Here is a 17,335-nt window from a genome sequence, read left to right on the forward strand (position 1 = left end):
ATGCCATCACGCATGAAACAAGTTATCACTGCCTATGGAGAACCCAGTGTCTACTAGGCGGCTGGCCATTTTTGTTCTGTACTTAACATCTCTTCAACACGTACTAAATGTACGTAACACGACCTAATAGGTTGAAAATCGGTTTCGAGTATAAAGTTTCTTCAAGACCGCCCAACGCTCCTGTTTAAAGAGTTGCATAAACATCAGGGGCACGGCTCTTTAAAACCCCCAATATTTATGCAACTTTTCCTACTGAGCGTATGAGCGCGCTAAAAGAAGCCTTCGACTCGTTTAAATCTAACCTATTACTGTATGGGAATCCGCACCAGTTGATTATGTTTCTGTAGCTGAAGATGATAAATATTTTAACAACATTTAACAACACTTTAAACCATACCAGGAATTTGTGCGAATTACGCAATTAAGCCTGTGTTACTGTCGTCATTCTAAAGTTGGGAAATAAAATGTACGTAGCTGCAGTGGCGTGTTTATAAACGAAAAGCACGTTTAGTCTCTCAGCGTAGCTCACGTAAACAGGAAGCGGTTTATGTCATTTTTGTTTTTGACCTGCGGGGGCAATTTAACATTCACCCAACTGCTGGCAGTTTTAACCGTGTTATGCTGAGACAATTACAGAACTGTTTTCATCTGCCCCTTCGCTTCCAAGTTTACCATTTACAAATAATGTGAATTTCATGACTACAAAACTCCCTTCAGGCAAGCAACTCAATGTTGAAACATCCTAGGGAAAAGAGCTACGAATTTTAGGTAAATAAAATGTATTAAAATATGAGAATATATTCTTTATTTATTCCTAAAATTACAGTCTTTTTCTTAATCATCATTATCCGGTCGATTAGATTAACAGTTTGCCTTTTTCTACCACTACGAGCGCTAATGTGAGCCAATGCATTGTTTCACTTAAACACCACTATGAGCGATAATGCGGGTCAATGCAAAGTTTTACTTACGCCCTTATAACTACACTCATGTTAATAAAAAACAGAACACCTTGAAAAACTAGAGATAGGAAGTTCATATTCACAGGACATGTTCATTAGTATGTTATGCAGAAACGATGAGCATTTCAGTCACTTAAGTTGAGTATGTGTTCTGTTGCCTAGTAGACACTGGGTTCTCCATGGGCAGTGATAACTTGTTTCATGCGTGATGGCATCGACGCGTATAAAGCGCGAATGGCGTCCTCGGGTATAGCCATCCATGCTGCATTGGCCTGGTTCAACAGTTCATCTTTGGTGGTAGGCATTGGGTCACAGCGCCGCACCCGTCGTTTCACCATATCCCACACATTTTCGATTGGCGACAAGTCCAGTGATCAGGCGGGCCAGGAGAACAGTCGGACATCCTATGACAACAAGAAGGCACGTGTTCGTGCAGCAACATGTGGTCGCGCATTGTCCTGCTAATATATGGCATCTGGTGTGTCGTGTAGAAAGGATATGGCTACGGGTCACAGGATGTCATTCACGTACGTCAAACTGGTCACAGTGCCCTGGACACACACTTACTGTGATTTGTGGTTGTACCCACGGTAGCTAGAAGAGAGACGGTAGGTATAACGCCGACCAGGAGCGTGTGACGTCAGCGGACCGTGGACCGTCTGCCAGGCGCTGTAACTTATTACAAATCAGTGTGCGGAGCGCCCGGCTTATCTTCCTTATCACAAATACGTTTACGTTGTAATATAATTTTTTCACACGAAAACCACTAAGATATTGCAAAAACTATTATTTTCATTATTATTTTTTGTGTGCTTTCGTAAATATTGCAGACCTACTTTAAAACCCAGAATAGTTTAAAAATCGTGTTTAAATGCTTCATTACACCTGAAATGTTAGTTTTTACAGTTCCCAATTACTGTACTTGAAATAATTTAACATAAGTATCCTATACACGTACAGATAAAATAAACCAAAGCTTAACAATCAAGAAATGATATTAACCGAAAAAATCTAAAATACACAAGATTAAATACTACATGTTGTTACTTTTCCTGAAAATAGTAAATACTGCACTAACATTACTGCTTTTTTAATTACTAACAAAACTCAGTATTAATAATAATAAAAAATCTACACAACAAAAATAACATTACTACTAATTTAGGCTTACCTTTCAGGACTTAATTTTGTTCATTTTCTTCGATTTTTACCGTGCAGCGTCAGGATGCGCATCCGTAGTCGAGTTTTCATTCACCGACCTATTGAGTGCTCTCTTTTTATTCAGTTCTTTCATTCTTTCATTCTAATAAATGAACGAGTTCTCACAAAAACAGCCAAGTCGTCGACTTCACTATACTTACGTCTGATTATATTTATCAGTTCATTCATCACTCTTGGGCACTTCCTTAGACCATTACCGTGGAACCTTTGAAAATCTTTTTTTTTTAGTTCGCAAACGGTGTCGAACCACTAGGGAGATGGATTCATTAGACCTCCTCTAGACAAAGCCGAGTTCCTGTCAGGGTTCCTAATATTAATGCATTTTCCAGTTTTTCCTCCGTAGATGAAGCTAGTGGTGATTCCTTTTTTCGTAACTCGGTATGCAATATACCCCGCCAATATTTTCAATAAGTCCTTATCTTCATTATGTACGCAATCTTCGAGATTGTGCTGATCAGTAAACTGATCTATTAATGAGTCAACTATACAACTGAAGACTTCATACTCTGAATCATAAATTTCCAAGTTAGTTTCGACTGATTCTATGGTGTCATTAGTAACAGCGCAGTCTACTGGGTCGAGGACATCTACAGTTAATGTTTCACACTCTTCCCTGTTGCAGTTTGCAGTTTTAACTATGGCATATGCACTTTTGCTCAGTAATAGGGACTTTATACCCTGGGTAACTGTTGTGGGCAGGGGGTGGTCATATAAAATATACGATATAGCCTTAGCCACAGTGCCAGAGATAAGTTCAGCAGCTTTTCTTACGTTTTGTCGTTCACTGCCAGTTACTAGTAAATGTTGTTCTGTTATTTTATGAGTGAATTTTAAGTCCCCAATATTCTGGTAGTGTAATAAGTCTACAAAGATGTCTTGCTTGAGCGCTTGAGTGAAATCACTGACACCAAAGATATTATAGTCTGATATTTACGCGCCGAACAATGCGTAGTGTAATGGGAGGGACGGGCCAGTGAAGTCACGACCACGACAGTCCACTGCGCATCCGTCTCGTGATACCTACCGTCTCTCTTCTAGCTACCGTGGTTGTACCTACACCATGAGGCCTTGAGTTGACGCTGTATGTCTTGTGCGAATGCAGTCAGTATGACGCCTCTCCCCCTGCCTGCGGCGAACCAAAATGCGGCCATCATTTTTAAACAAACAACCTGGATTTGTCCGAAAACACCATCTGCTGCCATTTTTGTCTCCAGTGACATCGTTCCATACACCATTGCAGTCTAGCATGTTTATGCACATTAGTCAAAGGTAGGCGGGAAAGTGAACGACGCGCCGGTAACCCACACCGTAATAAACGGCGACCGACTGTCACTCCTGATCGTCTACGATGTGTTACAGTGTTCCACAGTTGCGCCAGAGCCGAGGACGACGCAGATCTGTCCTGTAATGCCATTAGGACGAGGTGTCAAGCTTCTTGAGGGATGGTCTGCGTGGTACGACCAGACCCACCTCGTCGTGTTCTACGACCTTCTATGAACTATTTTGTGCACACCAGTTTCACTGCAGACGAACGTCCCACACGAGCAGCAATTTCCCGAATGGTTGCCTCACGTTCTCTCATGCCAACAATGCGCCCTATTTCAAACGCACTCATTCAACGGTACGGTTTTCGCATACGTCTGCGAGGCATCTTGCACGCATGCTCCAGTCACACTGATCCGTTACTTCGGTTCATAGCGACAACGAGAGGCACGGGCACATTTTATCAGTCGGTAGTGGTGCGCCGAGATATCGACGAGGACCTTGAAACTGAGGGCCGACATGGTTCAAGTGTTAATCATTTTTCAGAACATACTAATGTAGATTTTCTGTGAATATGAACTTGCCATCTCTAGTCTTCCAAGGTGTTCAAAGATCATAAAAAGCTTGTGTGTATTGAACCAAGGAACACATTACAGAAAGAATTATGTAAATAAGTTAATTTGGCTAGGATGTGTATAAAAAAGAAAAGCAATTTTAGGCTGTTTTCCGAAAATGCATTTAGGACGAAGTGATTTTCGAATTTTTAAAAAGTTTGATGAAGATATTCAAAACTCATAATTTGAAACTTTGCCGGAACTTTTAGCCCTTCAACTTTCTGCACAATTGAGGAAATTGCTTCAGTTTACCTTCTTCGTAGTATGGGGACCCATAATTTGTTAAGAAATGTTTTAAACAATACAGTATGCAGAGATCGGAATCGAGGGCTATGGAAAAGAAGAGCAATCCAAAAAATTGTGAGGCAAGGCTGCAGTTTTCCCTCTGCTTGTCAGTGTTTATATGGAACAGGCGGTAAAGAAAATCAAAGAGGAATTTGGAAAGGAAAACACAATCCAAGGAGACGAAGTTAATACTCAGACATTTGCCCATGATATTGTTATTTTACCTCAGTCTGCAGAAGGATCTGGAGAAATTGCTGAAGAGTATCGACACAGTCTTAGAGATGGAGATGAAGATGAAAATGAACAAATCGAAAACAAATGTAATGGAACGCAGTCAAATTAAGTCAGGTGACGCGGAAAATATTAGATTAGGAAATGAAATAAAGGAAGTAGATGAATATTGCTACTTGAGTAGTATCGTTTTATATTTTATTATTTTTACAATTAGTTTTTCGTCCCAACGACACAATAGGTCTTATGGCGACGATGTGACAGGAAGAAGCTAGGAGTAGGAAGAAAGCGGCCGTGGCCTTAATTAAGGTACAGCCCCAGCATTTGCCTGGTGTAAAAATTGGAAACCACGGAAAACCATTTTCAGGGCTACCGATAGTGGGATCCGAACCTACTATCTCCCGGATGCAAGCTCACAGCCGGGAGCCTCTACGCGTACGGCCAACTCGCCCGGTCCTTTAGATGCTTACTGCTAGCCCTAAATACTCTCATGACCATGCGCAGGGATCTATACACTTTGTTTACAATACCGTTTATGTGTTTTCTTATATTAACACCTAGGTACTTACAGTGATCCCCAAAAGGAACTTTCAACCCATCAACACAGTAATTAAAACTGAAAGGACTTTTCCTATTTGTGAAACCCACAACCTGACTTTTAACCCTGTTTATCATCATACCATTGCCAGTTGTCCATCTCACAACATTGTTGAGACCTTTTTGCAGTTACTCACAATCTTGTAACTTATTTATCACTCTACCATTCACAAAAGGACTTACCTCTGATTCCAATTCTTTAGTCACATCATTTGTATATACAGTACAGTATATACTCTATATAGAAACTATACGTTCCCAATTTTCTGCTCATTAGGTATATATTGAGTACACACAGTACATGCCAGGGAGGCGATAAGAAATATCCTACAGATATTGGAGTAGCACGTGGTCAACGTAACTACATTCCTTGGCTCAAATTTGTCCGTCCTCCAAAGTTCAGAGCCCCTGGGGCCTCTTTTAGTCGCCTCTTACGACAGGCAGAGGATATCGTGAGTGTTATACTACCGCCCCCACCCACAGGGGTAAAGAAGAAGAAGAAGAAGAAGAAGAAGAAGAAGAAGAAGAAGAAGAAGAAGAAGAAGAAGGTCGGGCACAAAGGAGGGAAACGTATTCTTCTTTGTCTAGCGTCTCTTCGTAGCTAAGATGTCTGGAGCGTGTGTTCCATCTAGAAGGACGCGAGTTTGAACCTTACTCCCTCCTTTAATAATATTAGTATCGTTACAGGCAATGTGGCTTCCTTAGGAGTACGCAGATGTGTAGACGTCAAAGTACAGCTCCGAGCTACAACTGCACTCAATACGGTTTGTAACGAAATACTACAATACCTGTTTTGATTCCATTCGGTTGCCGTAGGAAACCTGGAAAGTGTAACTTTTATTCATTCTTTCTTAATCCGTTCATCCTGCCGGCTTGTTTTATTCCCTCGGACTCAGCAAGGGATCCCACCTCTACTGCCTCAACGGCAGTGTCCTGGAGCGTGAGACTTTGGGTTGGGGGATAAAACATGGGAGGAGGACCACTACCTCGCCCAGGCGGTCTCACCTGCTATGCTGAACAGGGGGCCTGTGCGGGATAGGAAGCTCGAAAGAGATAGAAAAGGAAGAAGGAAGGAAGCGGCCGTGGCCTTAAGTTGGGTATACTTGGGGAGAAAACATGACGACCTCACACCACTACTCTCCAGCGGCAGCCTGGTGTCTATTAGCGGCGTAAAGGATTTACTACGTCTCCTGTAGCCGGAGTTGCAAAATCGTCTACTCCACTCGATACGAAGAAAGGCTAAATACTACAGAGAGTGGTGGAAGAAGTGGCTTGATATCCTCTCCACACCAAGCAAGGATCACTTAGAACTCGTTAACTCCGCAGGGTGCAGGGTGTGATTGACTGCTGGCTTCCAGATCACTTCCAGGAACTGAGGCCGTCATGTTTTGTCCCCAACTATACCATCCCAGCATTTGCCTGGAGGAGGAGTGGAAAACCACGGAAAACCACTCCGAGGGTGGCTGAGGTGGGAATCGAACGCCCTTCTACTCAGTTGAGCTCCTGAGGCCGAGTGGACCCCGTTCCAGCCCTCGTACCACTTTTCAAATTTCGTAGCAGAGCCGGAAATCGCACCCGGGCCTCCGGGGGTGGCAGCTAATCACACTAAATACTACTCCACAGAGGCGGGCAACTTTTATTCATAAGATATATTAATTAGTCCATTTAGAATTTCCAATTGCTTTATAGGTAGTAATTTTTTACTGTCGAAGAGAAGCTTACGTAGTAGCAGTAGTGTTAAATTTCTTTCTTTAGAAATTAAAAAATTAAGTGGCGTATGGCTTTTAGTACCGGGAGTGTCCGAGGACAGGTTCGGCTCGCCAGATGCAGGTCTTTTGATTTGACGCCGTTAGGCGACTTGCTCGTTGTGATGAGGATGAAATAATGATGAAGACGACACATACACCCACCTCCGTGCCTGCGGAATTAATCAATTGTGGTTAAAATTCCCGACCCTGATGGGAATGGAACTCGGGGCTCCTGTGACCAAAGGCCAGCACGCCAACCATTTCGCCATGGAGCCGGGTAGCAGTATGTTGTCCGTCAGTCACCAATATTTTCTTAATTCTTTACTTTTATTGAACGAAAGTCCTTTAAATCTACGTTTTCGATCCTGTCACAGCAAATCTTTAAAGAAAAATTAAAAGCCAGGATAAAATACAAAACTACTAAAAATAAGTTCTAAAAACTTTTTATTTTTGTCTAAAATGAGCAAAAGACCATTTTTATGGTCATTTCTCTGCTATGTCAGTCATTTACAAAGGACCTAGATTCTGTCAAATGAACAATATTATTGGAAAGTCCAGAACATAAATTTACATTTTATTGTCCAAAATCCACGTTTGTTGGAGTGCATAATGTTCGTTATCGTACGATACGTTAAAACGTGTTTTTCCAATGCAAATAATTATAAACTTAGAAGGTATTCAAAAGGAGAGCAGCTGGCCATGGGAAGGGTTGACAGCCGTCTCTCAGATGTATGACACTAGTTAAGGTTAAACTGAACTCCATAATCGTTCCAACTGTTTCTACATCAAACAATAATTCATACCGTACTTGTAGGCAAATTATTCACTTGGTGGTCACAGTTTCTATGATGGAACACTACAGATCATTTAACTCCATCCATAAAAGTTCACAGAGACGAAGTTGATAGGTGATAAAATCCTCCATGCCACAGAACCACTTTTGTCCCAATTGCTCCAACAACGAACGAGAACTTAGTCTGTATTTATTGGCAGGTGAATAGTCACAATGTATCTGTCGTTGAACCTCTGAAGTAGTAATGTTTCCTTAGTTGCTTCAATGATCAACATTGTTCCAAATGCTCCTGCAATGTACAAGAATTCAAGTTGTGTTTGTTGGCATGTGATCGGTTATTAGATTCTGGTCGCACATACTCCACGTTGGAGTATTTGCTCCCATTGTTCTTACAATTAATGGTCACGCGTCCCTCTTATAGTTGGCGTTCTTCTATGTAGGAGGATCATCGTTGTCCGGTTGCTCCAGCAATGAGCCAAAACTCAAACTTTGTTTCTTGACAAGTGAATAGTCAGAACATGCCCACCAGAAAATCTGCTTGTTGTGCTGATTTCTTCAAAGGAACTTCTTCTATGTTCTTTGAGAGGTGAATGGTCATGAGATCCTCTCACAATACCTTCATGTTGCAGTACACATTCTTGCCCCGATTCAAGAATGAACAAGAACACCGGCTGTATCCGTAGACAGCCCTGACATTCCCTTTCGGTAATTCCATATTTTCATGCTGGAGTACCTCAATGGTCCTAAGAGCTCCAATAATGAACGACAACTCCGGCTACGTTTGTTGACAGGTGAATGGTCATGAGACGCATCTCACAGAACCTTGATGTAGGATTCAGGTTCTGGTCACGTATACTCCGTGTTGGAGGACAATATTTGCTTCCATTTTACTTATAATGAATGGGAAGTCAGCAGCGTTTGCTAAGATGCAAATGGTCTCGCGGCCCTCTTACAGTAGGCGTAAGAGTACCATTGTTGTCCCAGTTGCTCAAGAGAACTCAGTCTGTTTTTACTGGCAGGTAAATGGTCGTGCATTATCGATCAAGTAGCGCCCATGTCAGAACAGATCTCTTGTCCCATTCTCTCAAGCAACGAATGAGAACTCAAACTGTATTTACTGATTGGTGAAGGGTTACGAATTATCGGTTACTAAATCTACTCTTTTTCCCTTTCCTCATATTCTAATATGAGTTATTTACTCCTCACAGGAGCAGCAGTTTTTCCCCAATTGATCAATCAGTGAAGGAGAACTCAAGCTGTATTTGTTGAGAGTTGCCTCCCGAAGAACCTCCTTGGTGAAGCATCACTGTCCCCTAACTTGCGCAACAATGAACGAGTACCCAGACTGTGTTTGTTGGCAGGTGAATGGTCATGAAGCTCCCATCATGAAGCACCATCCTTGTCCAGTTTGCTCCAACAATGAACGAGAATTTAGGCTGTATTTCTTAATAGGTAAATGGTCACGAGGTGCTTCCCAAAGAACCTCCGTGATGAAGCACTATTCTTCTCTGACTTGCTTTAACAATGATTAAGAATTCAAGCTGTGGTTATTGACAGTTCACTCCCACAGAACCTCGATAGCGTTGCACAACTGCTGTCCAGATGGATTTGATAATAGTTGAGACTCAGACTGTGTTTATTTGCGGGAAAATGATCGCAAAGTGTATCGCACAATACCTCCATGGTGAAACTCAACACTGGCCCTACATTCCCGAAAAGAATACTGACTCAGGCTGTTTTAGTTGACAGGTGAATGGTCGAAAGATGTCTCCCACTGAATCTCCATAGTGAATCCTACAGTTTTCCCAGTTGTTCTACAATAAAAGACAACTCAAGCTGTATTTGTTGACAGGTGAAAGTTTGTGAGGTGTTTTCCATATAATTTCCATGTTTAAGCTACAGTTATATTCGAATTGCTGAAACAGTTAACCAAACCTCAGGCTGTGTTTGTTGACAGGTGAATGGTCACGAGGTACCGGTCACAGAACCTCCCCATGTGGCGATATACGACACAGCTTCCATGTTAGAGCACCACTGTCGACCCAACTGCTCCAAGAGTTTCACCTCCACAGGGGTCCTACTGGTGCATACAGCGGTACCCATACGAAAAGGGGACCACCTCTCTATCTGCTACACGGACGCCATGTGGGGGACGGCTAACCGCAGACACCATCTCCACGAGACCAAGTTCTTCTGGTGTCGCTGTGAACGATGTGCTGACCCCACAGAGTTTGGTACCTACTTCAGTGCTCTCCGATGCCATACAAGGTAACATTTTCCGAGTTTTCAAAAACGGAAAACGAGACAGTAATTCCATTCTTTATATTTAGATGTAATTGATGCCTCCGCGGCTCAGGCGGCAGAGCGCCGGACTCTCACCGCTGGCTTCCGTGGTTCAAATCCTGGTCAATCCATGCGAGATTTGTGCTGGACAAAGCGAAGGCGGGACAGGTTTTCTCCGGGCACTCCGGTGTTCCCTGTCGCCTTTCATTCCAGCAACACACTCCAATATCATTTCATTTCGTGTCAGTCATTAATAATTGCGCCAGAGGAGTGCGACAGGCTTCGTCGGTCGGTAGAGTTCCTATCCTCGCCGCTAGATCGGGGCTTCATTCATTCCATTCCTCACCCGGTTGAAACTGGGAACAGGCCGTTAATTTTTTCCGTATTTCCTCTGTGGTTTAGTGGTTAGCGTGATTAGCTGTCACCCCCAGAGGCCCGGGTTCGATTCCCAGCTCCGCCACGAAATTTGAAAAGTGGTACGAGGGCTGGAACGGGGTCCACTCAGCCTCGGGAGGTCAACTGAGTAGAGGGTGGTTCGATTTCCTCCTCAACCATCCTCGTAATATTTTTCCGTGGTTTTCCACTTCTCCTTCAACCGCACCATACCATTTATGGTACGTTTGCCTGTTCTGAAGACGTCGCGTTCCTAGCGATCTCTTGTATCAATTATGAATTGTTGTTACTACTACGTAAACTTTTTGCTATTCCGGTAGATGGCATCTCATGCGTCAGCATACATGCCCCACCTTTTTTGGTTATCTTTCTGGTTGGTTGTGTGGACAGTTTTTTGATTTGAGAATATGGAAGCGATGGATTTCTAAGTCGCCTTTGTGGCGTGTAAAGGATATTTTAACAGATTCAAGATGTCTTTGTACGATTCTCGGCCTTTCGAGAAAGTTAACTGCCTCTATCTCTCGCTCTTTCGAGAATGTTAATTGCCTATATATCTGAGGTATTTATTTTTCTTTAATCTCTTTGTCTGATAATTGCTTCATCCTATGCTCTCAATGGTTGGGTTAGAAAGGCTTCTCTCACTACACGTGTTTCTAATTTATTTGTGTGTTAACTTTGTTTTTACACGCTTCTTTCTGTATGTTTCTTTACCGATCTGCTGTGTTTGTTTTGAAAACAGAAGGTGATACGGATTCATATGTGTGTGTATTGGATCGTTTGCTGTATGCTGTCCGAGACTTTTCAGTCGTATCGCTTCTTTAACATACCGCTTGAGCTCATGTTCTATTATTTTATCGCTTGTTCTGTATATTTCATATCCACCACATTTGCGTGGTATGAATAAGCGCGATTGACTGCTTTCTGTGTGTTTTGGATGGAGACACTCCGTTACGCTAAGATGGACCACTTTCTGGTCCGTATTGTCTATCTGAGCTCGAGAGCGACTGTTTATTTAGTTATGTGTGGCTGACGTTCATTTGCGTCCAGCCTGCGTGTCCCCTTATTGCCGACCTAAACTCAATGGTCTCTGTGTGGGCAAGGGTGGTTCTGACCCTTGGATCCGTGGTACTTTTGTGTCTAATGTACTTATTTATTATTCGTTATTCGTCGCCATAAGACCTATCTGTGTCGGTGCGACGTAAAGCCCCTAGCAAAAAAAAAAAAAAAAAAAAAAAGAAAAAGAAATTATTCGTTACGCATTGCCGTCATTAACTTACTTTACCTATTTTGTAGTTTATTATGTTTTGACGGGGCGCCTTTCTATTTTATCTTTCTTTATTTGGCGTGTAACCATGGTAACCTCCCCTTTTCCCTTTTTTTCTTTGCTTTAATTATATGAGCTCGATGCATCCTTCCCTCTTCTCCTGTTTAAGCTAATTACTCAACGATCTTGCATTCTCGGGGGATATGGTTTTTGTTTATTCGGGTGTTGTTGTTGTGGGCATTATGTCTTATCTTTTCGACTAGAACGAAGAATGTTATGATAGAGTATGTTTCTCCTTTAACTTACGGTCGCTTGGACCTGGTATGCATGAAATAAATACTTTGAACCCATCTGAATTTACGTTACTCATTCAATTGAGGAAGATGCCATGCCATTACATCTGAGTTTTCATCACGTCTTATATCAAGGTAAGAGAGAGAGAAAGAGAGAGAGAGAGAGGGTGGGATAAATCGTGAATCTTATGTATTTTGATTATGGGCCACGCACAATTAATATAAACTATTAGATTATTTGGCCTCCTTGTTTTGCCTATGCGGCCTTCTTGATTTTTCTCTCCTTAATATTTCGTCACCATAAGACCTATCACTGTCGGTGCGACGTAAAGCCCTGAAAATGGTTTTCCGTGGTTTCCCATTTTCACACCAGGCAAATGCTGGGGCTGTACCTTAATTAAGGCCACGGCCGCTTCCTTCCAACTCCTAGGCCTTTCCTATCCCATCGTCGCCATAAGACCTATCTGTGTCGGTGCGACGTAAAGCCCCTAGCAAAAAAAAATGTTTTCTTTCCTCCCCTGAAAGGGAAGGCGGGCTTCCTAGACGGTGACTCCGTCTCTCACGCCAGGAGATTTGTATCGGGGAAGGAGATGTGCAGAGAAGGTGAGAGAGTTGGCGACCGTGGCCTATACTAGGAACTGTCCCGGTATTCGCCTTAGTCCAGGAGAATTGAAACCGCGGTAAACCATTCTCAGGACACCCGACGGTAGGGACCAGTCCCTCTCCGTCTCCTGACTACAGAGGCGTGGAGCCACGGTAGAGCCCTGGCCACCCCTCCTCTGCTCGGTTGGCCGTCGGAGCGCAGAGCTGTCGGACCATGGACCATCCGTGGCCACTTGCAAGTCGAGACCCACTCTGCGTCCGCCGACCTAATAAATGATCTAATCTAAATTTTATCATTCCCCTCCCTGAAGGGGAGGGGTGGGCCACCTAGAAGTTAACGCCTTCTCTCTGGCCAGGATATTCAGGTGCGGAATGAAAATATTTTAGCAGTAGTAGACCTTTGCATTTGTACTTTGCTTACATCTTATTTGGAAATGAAATGCACTAGGCAACACTCGGCAAATATGGCATTACGTTTAATTTGGAACAATTTTATATTTTAATTATTCCCGACTTATTCGAGTCATTTCTATAAGATTCAAGAGCACACCATCAAAGCGCAGTATCACTCCCAGATATTTTGCGGAGCGTTCCGAGCGCTATTCGCGGCTGTACGAAGAAGCATTGGCTGCTCGCAGTTGGCAGGCCCCGATTTCAGGTAGTTAGAACCCTGGGCAAACAATCTTCAGCCGCCCCCCTCCGCCCCGCTCGCTTTTCTGTTACTCTAAAAATAATTGTTTACAAATTAAAGGTTACAGTTAAAATATTATGAGCTTTAAAACAATATCAAAGGAAACATTATATAACTAACACTACTTGAGTTAGAATCATGAAACTTCGTACACTGATTTAAACTACATTGCTTTTAGCTATAAACATTAATCAGTTAATTTACATAAAATGATTTGAAAAAAATTCCATACAGAATACTTTCCAAGTTTACTTGTTTATACAATAACCAATATCTTAAAACAACGTCTCCATTAGGAAGAGTTCTTTTAAACATGTTTTAAGACAATGTTCTTTTACCATCATTGTAAGTTCGCAGAGATTACGAAAAATCCACCATTACGTTTTTGTTTTGGACAATGTTTAGTAATATTCTCAACTACTGAATTTAACTTGACATTCCAAGTAGCAGGATCATCTATAGAAGATGAATTAGGTAAGGTTACCTCAGGGTGTGAGTGTGAAATAGTTCCAAACGGCTGCTGGACAACTTCAGGCTGATCATTCAATTTAATACTAACACAGGGCTGTTCAGACTGTATACCTAGGCCTTGTAAATCTTTCTTTCTTTCTTTCTTTCTTTCTTTCTTTCTTTCTTTCTTTCTTTCTTTCTTTCTTTCTTAATCTGCTTACCCTCCAGGGTTGGTTTTCGCTCGGCCTCTGCGAGTGATCCCACCTCTACCGCCTCAAGGGCAGTGTCCTGGAGCTTCAGACCCTGGGTCGGGGGATACAACTGGAGAGGATGACCAGTACCTCGCCAAGGTGGCCTCACCTCCTACGCTGAACAGGGGTCTTGCGGGTGCTGGGAAGATTGGAAGGCATAGACAAGGAAAGGGGAAGAAAGCGGCCGTGGCCTTAAGTTAGGTACCATCCCGGCATTTGCCTGGAGGAGAAGTGGGAACCCACGGAAAACCACTTCCAGGATGGCTGAGGTGGGAATCGAACCCACCTCTACTCAGTTGACCTCCCGAGGCTGAGTGGACCCCGTTCCAGCCCTTGTAGCACTTTTCAAATTTCGTGGCAGAGCCGGGAATCGAACCGGGGCCACCGGGGGTGGTAGCTAATCACACTAACCACTACACCACAGAGGCGGAACCTTGTAAATCTTCTTATGTAAAGTGAAACGGGGCCGATGACGGAGTCGAAGTTTTTCTTAAGTCATCTTGGCATTCCGATTCCGAGGTTGGATTTGAACTTAAGGAACTTTTCCATTTTAGGCACTTTGTTAAGTAGTTCAAGTTCGTCACTCTGCTCTTTAGCAGCGCGTTTTTTGTATTCAGCACCACTTAACTTTTTACTCTTGGTTAAATACTGAAAAACATGTAAGAATTACACGAGACAATGAGTTGGCTAGGTGAGGTTATTTGGTTTATGGTGAGCGGATGTAAACAACAATACGCATACGAACCGACACGAGCCAATGGCAGACAAGGCCGTCTAGACTAACAGGGTTACCAAGCCACCAATTACAACCGCCCACCCAGCACCCGCGCGAGTTAAATAATATTATTGTTTGCATTTATTCATTTTTCTTCATAAAATTGAAATATATAGATTAAATTCCGGTTTTAAAATTAGAATAGTTTAAATTGTGCATATAGGTTAATAAAATAATTGAAATAATTTGTGGAAAGTAACAGTTATTTCGGCTCGCCCGGAAGGACGTGGGTTCGAATCCCCGTCAGGAAGTCGTAAAATTTAAGAAATGAGATTTCCACTTCCGGAGGTGCATATGGCCCTGAGGTTCACTCAGCCTACACCAAAAATGAGTACCAGGGTAATTCCTGGGGGCAAAGGCGGCCGGGCGTAGAGCTAACCACTTTACCCCATCAAGTGCCGAGGTTACGGATAGTGGAAGCCTTTACCTTCCACCCCTCCAAGGGCCTTCATGGCCTGTAGGGAGATGACTTTGACTTTGATTTGCTTTGCTTTAACAGTTATTTGAGTGTAATGAATTTAAAACGTAACAAGTAATAAGCTTTAACAGCTTCATTTCAAGTAATACTAATCCCGTATTGACTATAATCAATTAGTGAATATCCAACATAAACTTAAATATTATAACTAAGTGGTCCGCCTATTCAATACAACATATAATTTATTATATTTAGTACATGTTTCGTCCCCTAAGGGACATCATCAGCTAATAATAAAGTAACATTAATATATCAGAAATACAAAATAGATATTATTAAAATTGGAAAGACACATTAAAATATTGATGTATGTTTACGACATTTAAAATACCAGTACTTGTTTTAAAGCAGATGCACACTTACCTCGGTAGAAGTGAGCCCTTCTCCGCACATCGGGGCCAATAATAAGTAAGTAATACGATTTTATTACATTATATATATTCATTTCATCTTCCATTTCACGTTACTTACACTTAGTTTTTCATTTTATTTCACATAAAATTATATCCATTACTACAAAGAACCTTACCACTTCGGCCCCGAGTTGACTTTAAATTCTGACGCATTCAGTATATTATACTATCTAAGGAATGCACATCAAAGTTTTAACAAATCTTTCATCAAGAGATACAAATCGCGTGTGCCATTTACAACAATTGATCATTTAATATTTTATAAAACGAAACTGGTATTTTCCAAGAATATCATCAAGAGTAAAATGGACAATTTAACTGTTTTATCTATCATATGACTTACAATTTTAACAAAATTTCGAAGATCTTATTTTAAATGTCGTAAACATACATCAATATTTTAATGTGTCTTTCCAATTTTAATAATATCTATTTTGTATTTATGATATATTAATGTTAATTTATTATTAGCTAATGATGTCCCTTAGGGGACGAAACATGTACTAAATATAATAAATTATATATTGTATTAAATAGGCGGACCACGTAGTTATAATATTTAAGTTTATCTTGAATATTCACTAATTAATTTAAGTCGTGATTCACGCAAGCCATAACGCCGGCCGCCGCCCCTCAAAAACTGGCGCCCTGGGCAAATGCCCAGTCCGCCCATTTGTAAATCGGGGCCTGGCAGTTGGTTGTTCACTGAAATGGTGGTGGTGGTGGTGGTGATTATCGTTTTGAGAGGAAGTGTAACTAGGCAACCATCCTCTATATAACACTAATCAGAGAGAAAAATGTAAGGGATCCGACACTTCGAAAAATGAAGGTATCGGCCAAAGGAAGGCAAGGCCCACGAAGGTCGTGAACATGAAAGACTCCCTAGGTCTCACCACCTAATACCGTTGGGGTCGGAAAAGAGCAAGAATTGACCAATGGACGTCGGATGGGATAGATGAAAGTGCGGGGCTTGGCACATGTGGAAGCAGTGACACTACTCAGCTCAGAGCCCCGTGGTCGGAAACCAACGCCACCAAGTTGAGAACCTCTGGGGCCCTGTTAGCCACCTCCACGACAGGGAGGGTGATACCGTGGGTGTTATTCTACCGCCCACACCACAGGGGCATGTTCCCTGAAAGCAAGAAATGATTGTAATACCGAGGTTATTTTCAAAATTGTAGTGTTACTAGCAGCTAAATGGAAGTTATTTATAATTCAGTCTGAAGACTAAGCGACTGTATACAACGCAAAATAAAAACTTTATACACACAGCTGAGTGTGTTTAAAATAAATAAGAGCTTTACATAAATGTGATTATTTTTAATGGTAAGACGCACTTGCTGCCGGTGTGTTCCTTCTCCATTATTACAAATTATGTTATTTTCTGTCACTTATGGGCCACAACGCTGGTGTAACTGCAACTAAGGTTAAATACTTCCTGAAAGAAAATATAGGTAGAAGGAAACCAACGTGGAAAGATTTCTTCTCAATATTTGAGGTGTTGCTGGCGAGGAAATATGTTCATGAGGAACATCTGCAGTGGCTTCCGAATTCCAGGGGTTCATGCTTTCAACAGGAATGCCCTTTCCTAGACGTGTACCATCCCAGAGAAGTGCATGTCTTGGTTGAAGCGCAGCAGTCAGGAGGCAATGATTGCCACAGCGGTTTTTTTTTTTTTTTTTTTTTTTTTTTTTTTGCTATTTGCTTTACGTCGCACCGACACAGAT

General features: G+C 42.0%; 1 protein-coding gene across 1 annotated transcript in view; it reads left to right on the top strand.

The window, feature by feature from the left end:
• The window catches only part of SmydA-1 (SET and MYND domain containing, arthropod-specific, member 1), a 161,084-nt gene that overhangs the window by 45,229 nt on the left and 98,520 nt on the right, over positions 1 to 17,335 (top strand). Inside the window, exon 5 of the mRNA XM_067136353.2 lies at positions 9,672 to 9,982. Within this exon, the coding sequence (XP_066992454.2) occupies positions 9,672 to 9,982 (311 nt within the window). The remainder of the gene's footprint in view (positions 1 to 9,671; positions 9,983 to 17,335) is intronic.

This window comes from Anabrus simplex, chromosome 1 (assembly GCF_040414725.1).
Source record: "Anabrus simplex isolate iqAnaSimp1 chromosome 1, ASM4041472v1, whole genome shotgun sequence".
In the NCBI taxonomy this organism is placed as follows: Eukaryota; Metazoa; Arthropoda; class Insecta; order Orthoptera; family Tettigoniidae; genus Anabrus; species Anabrus simplex.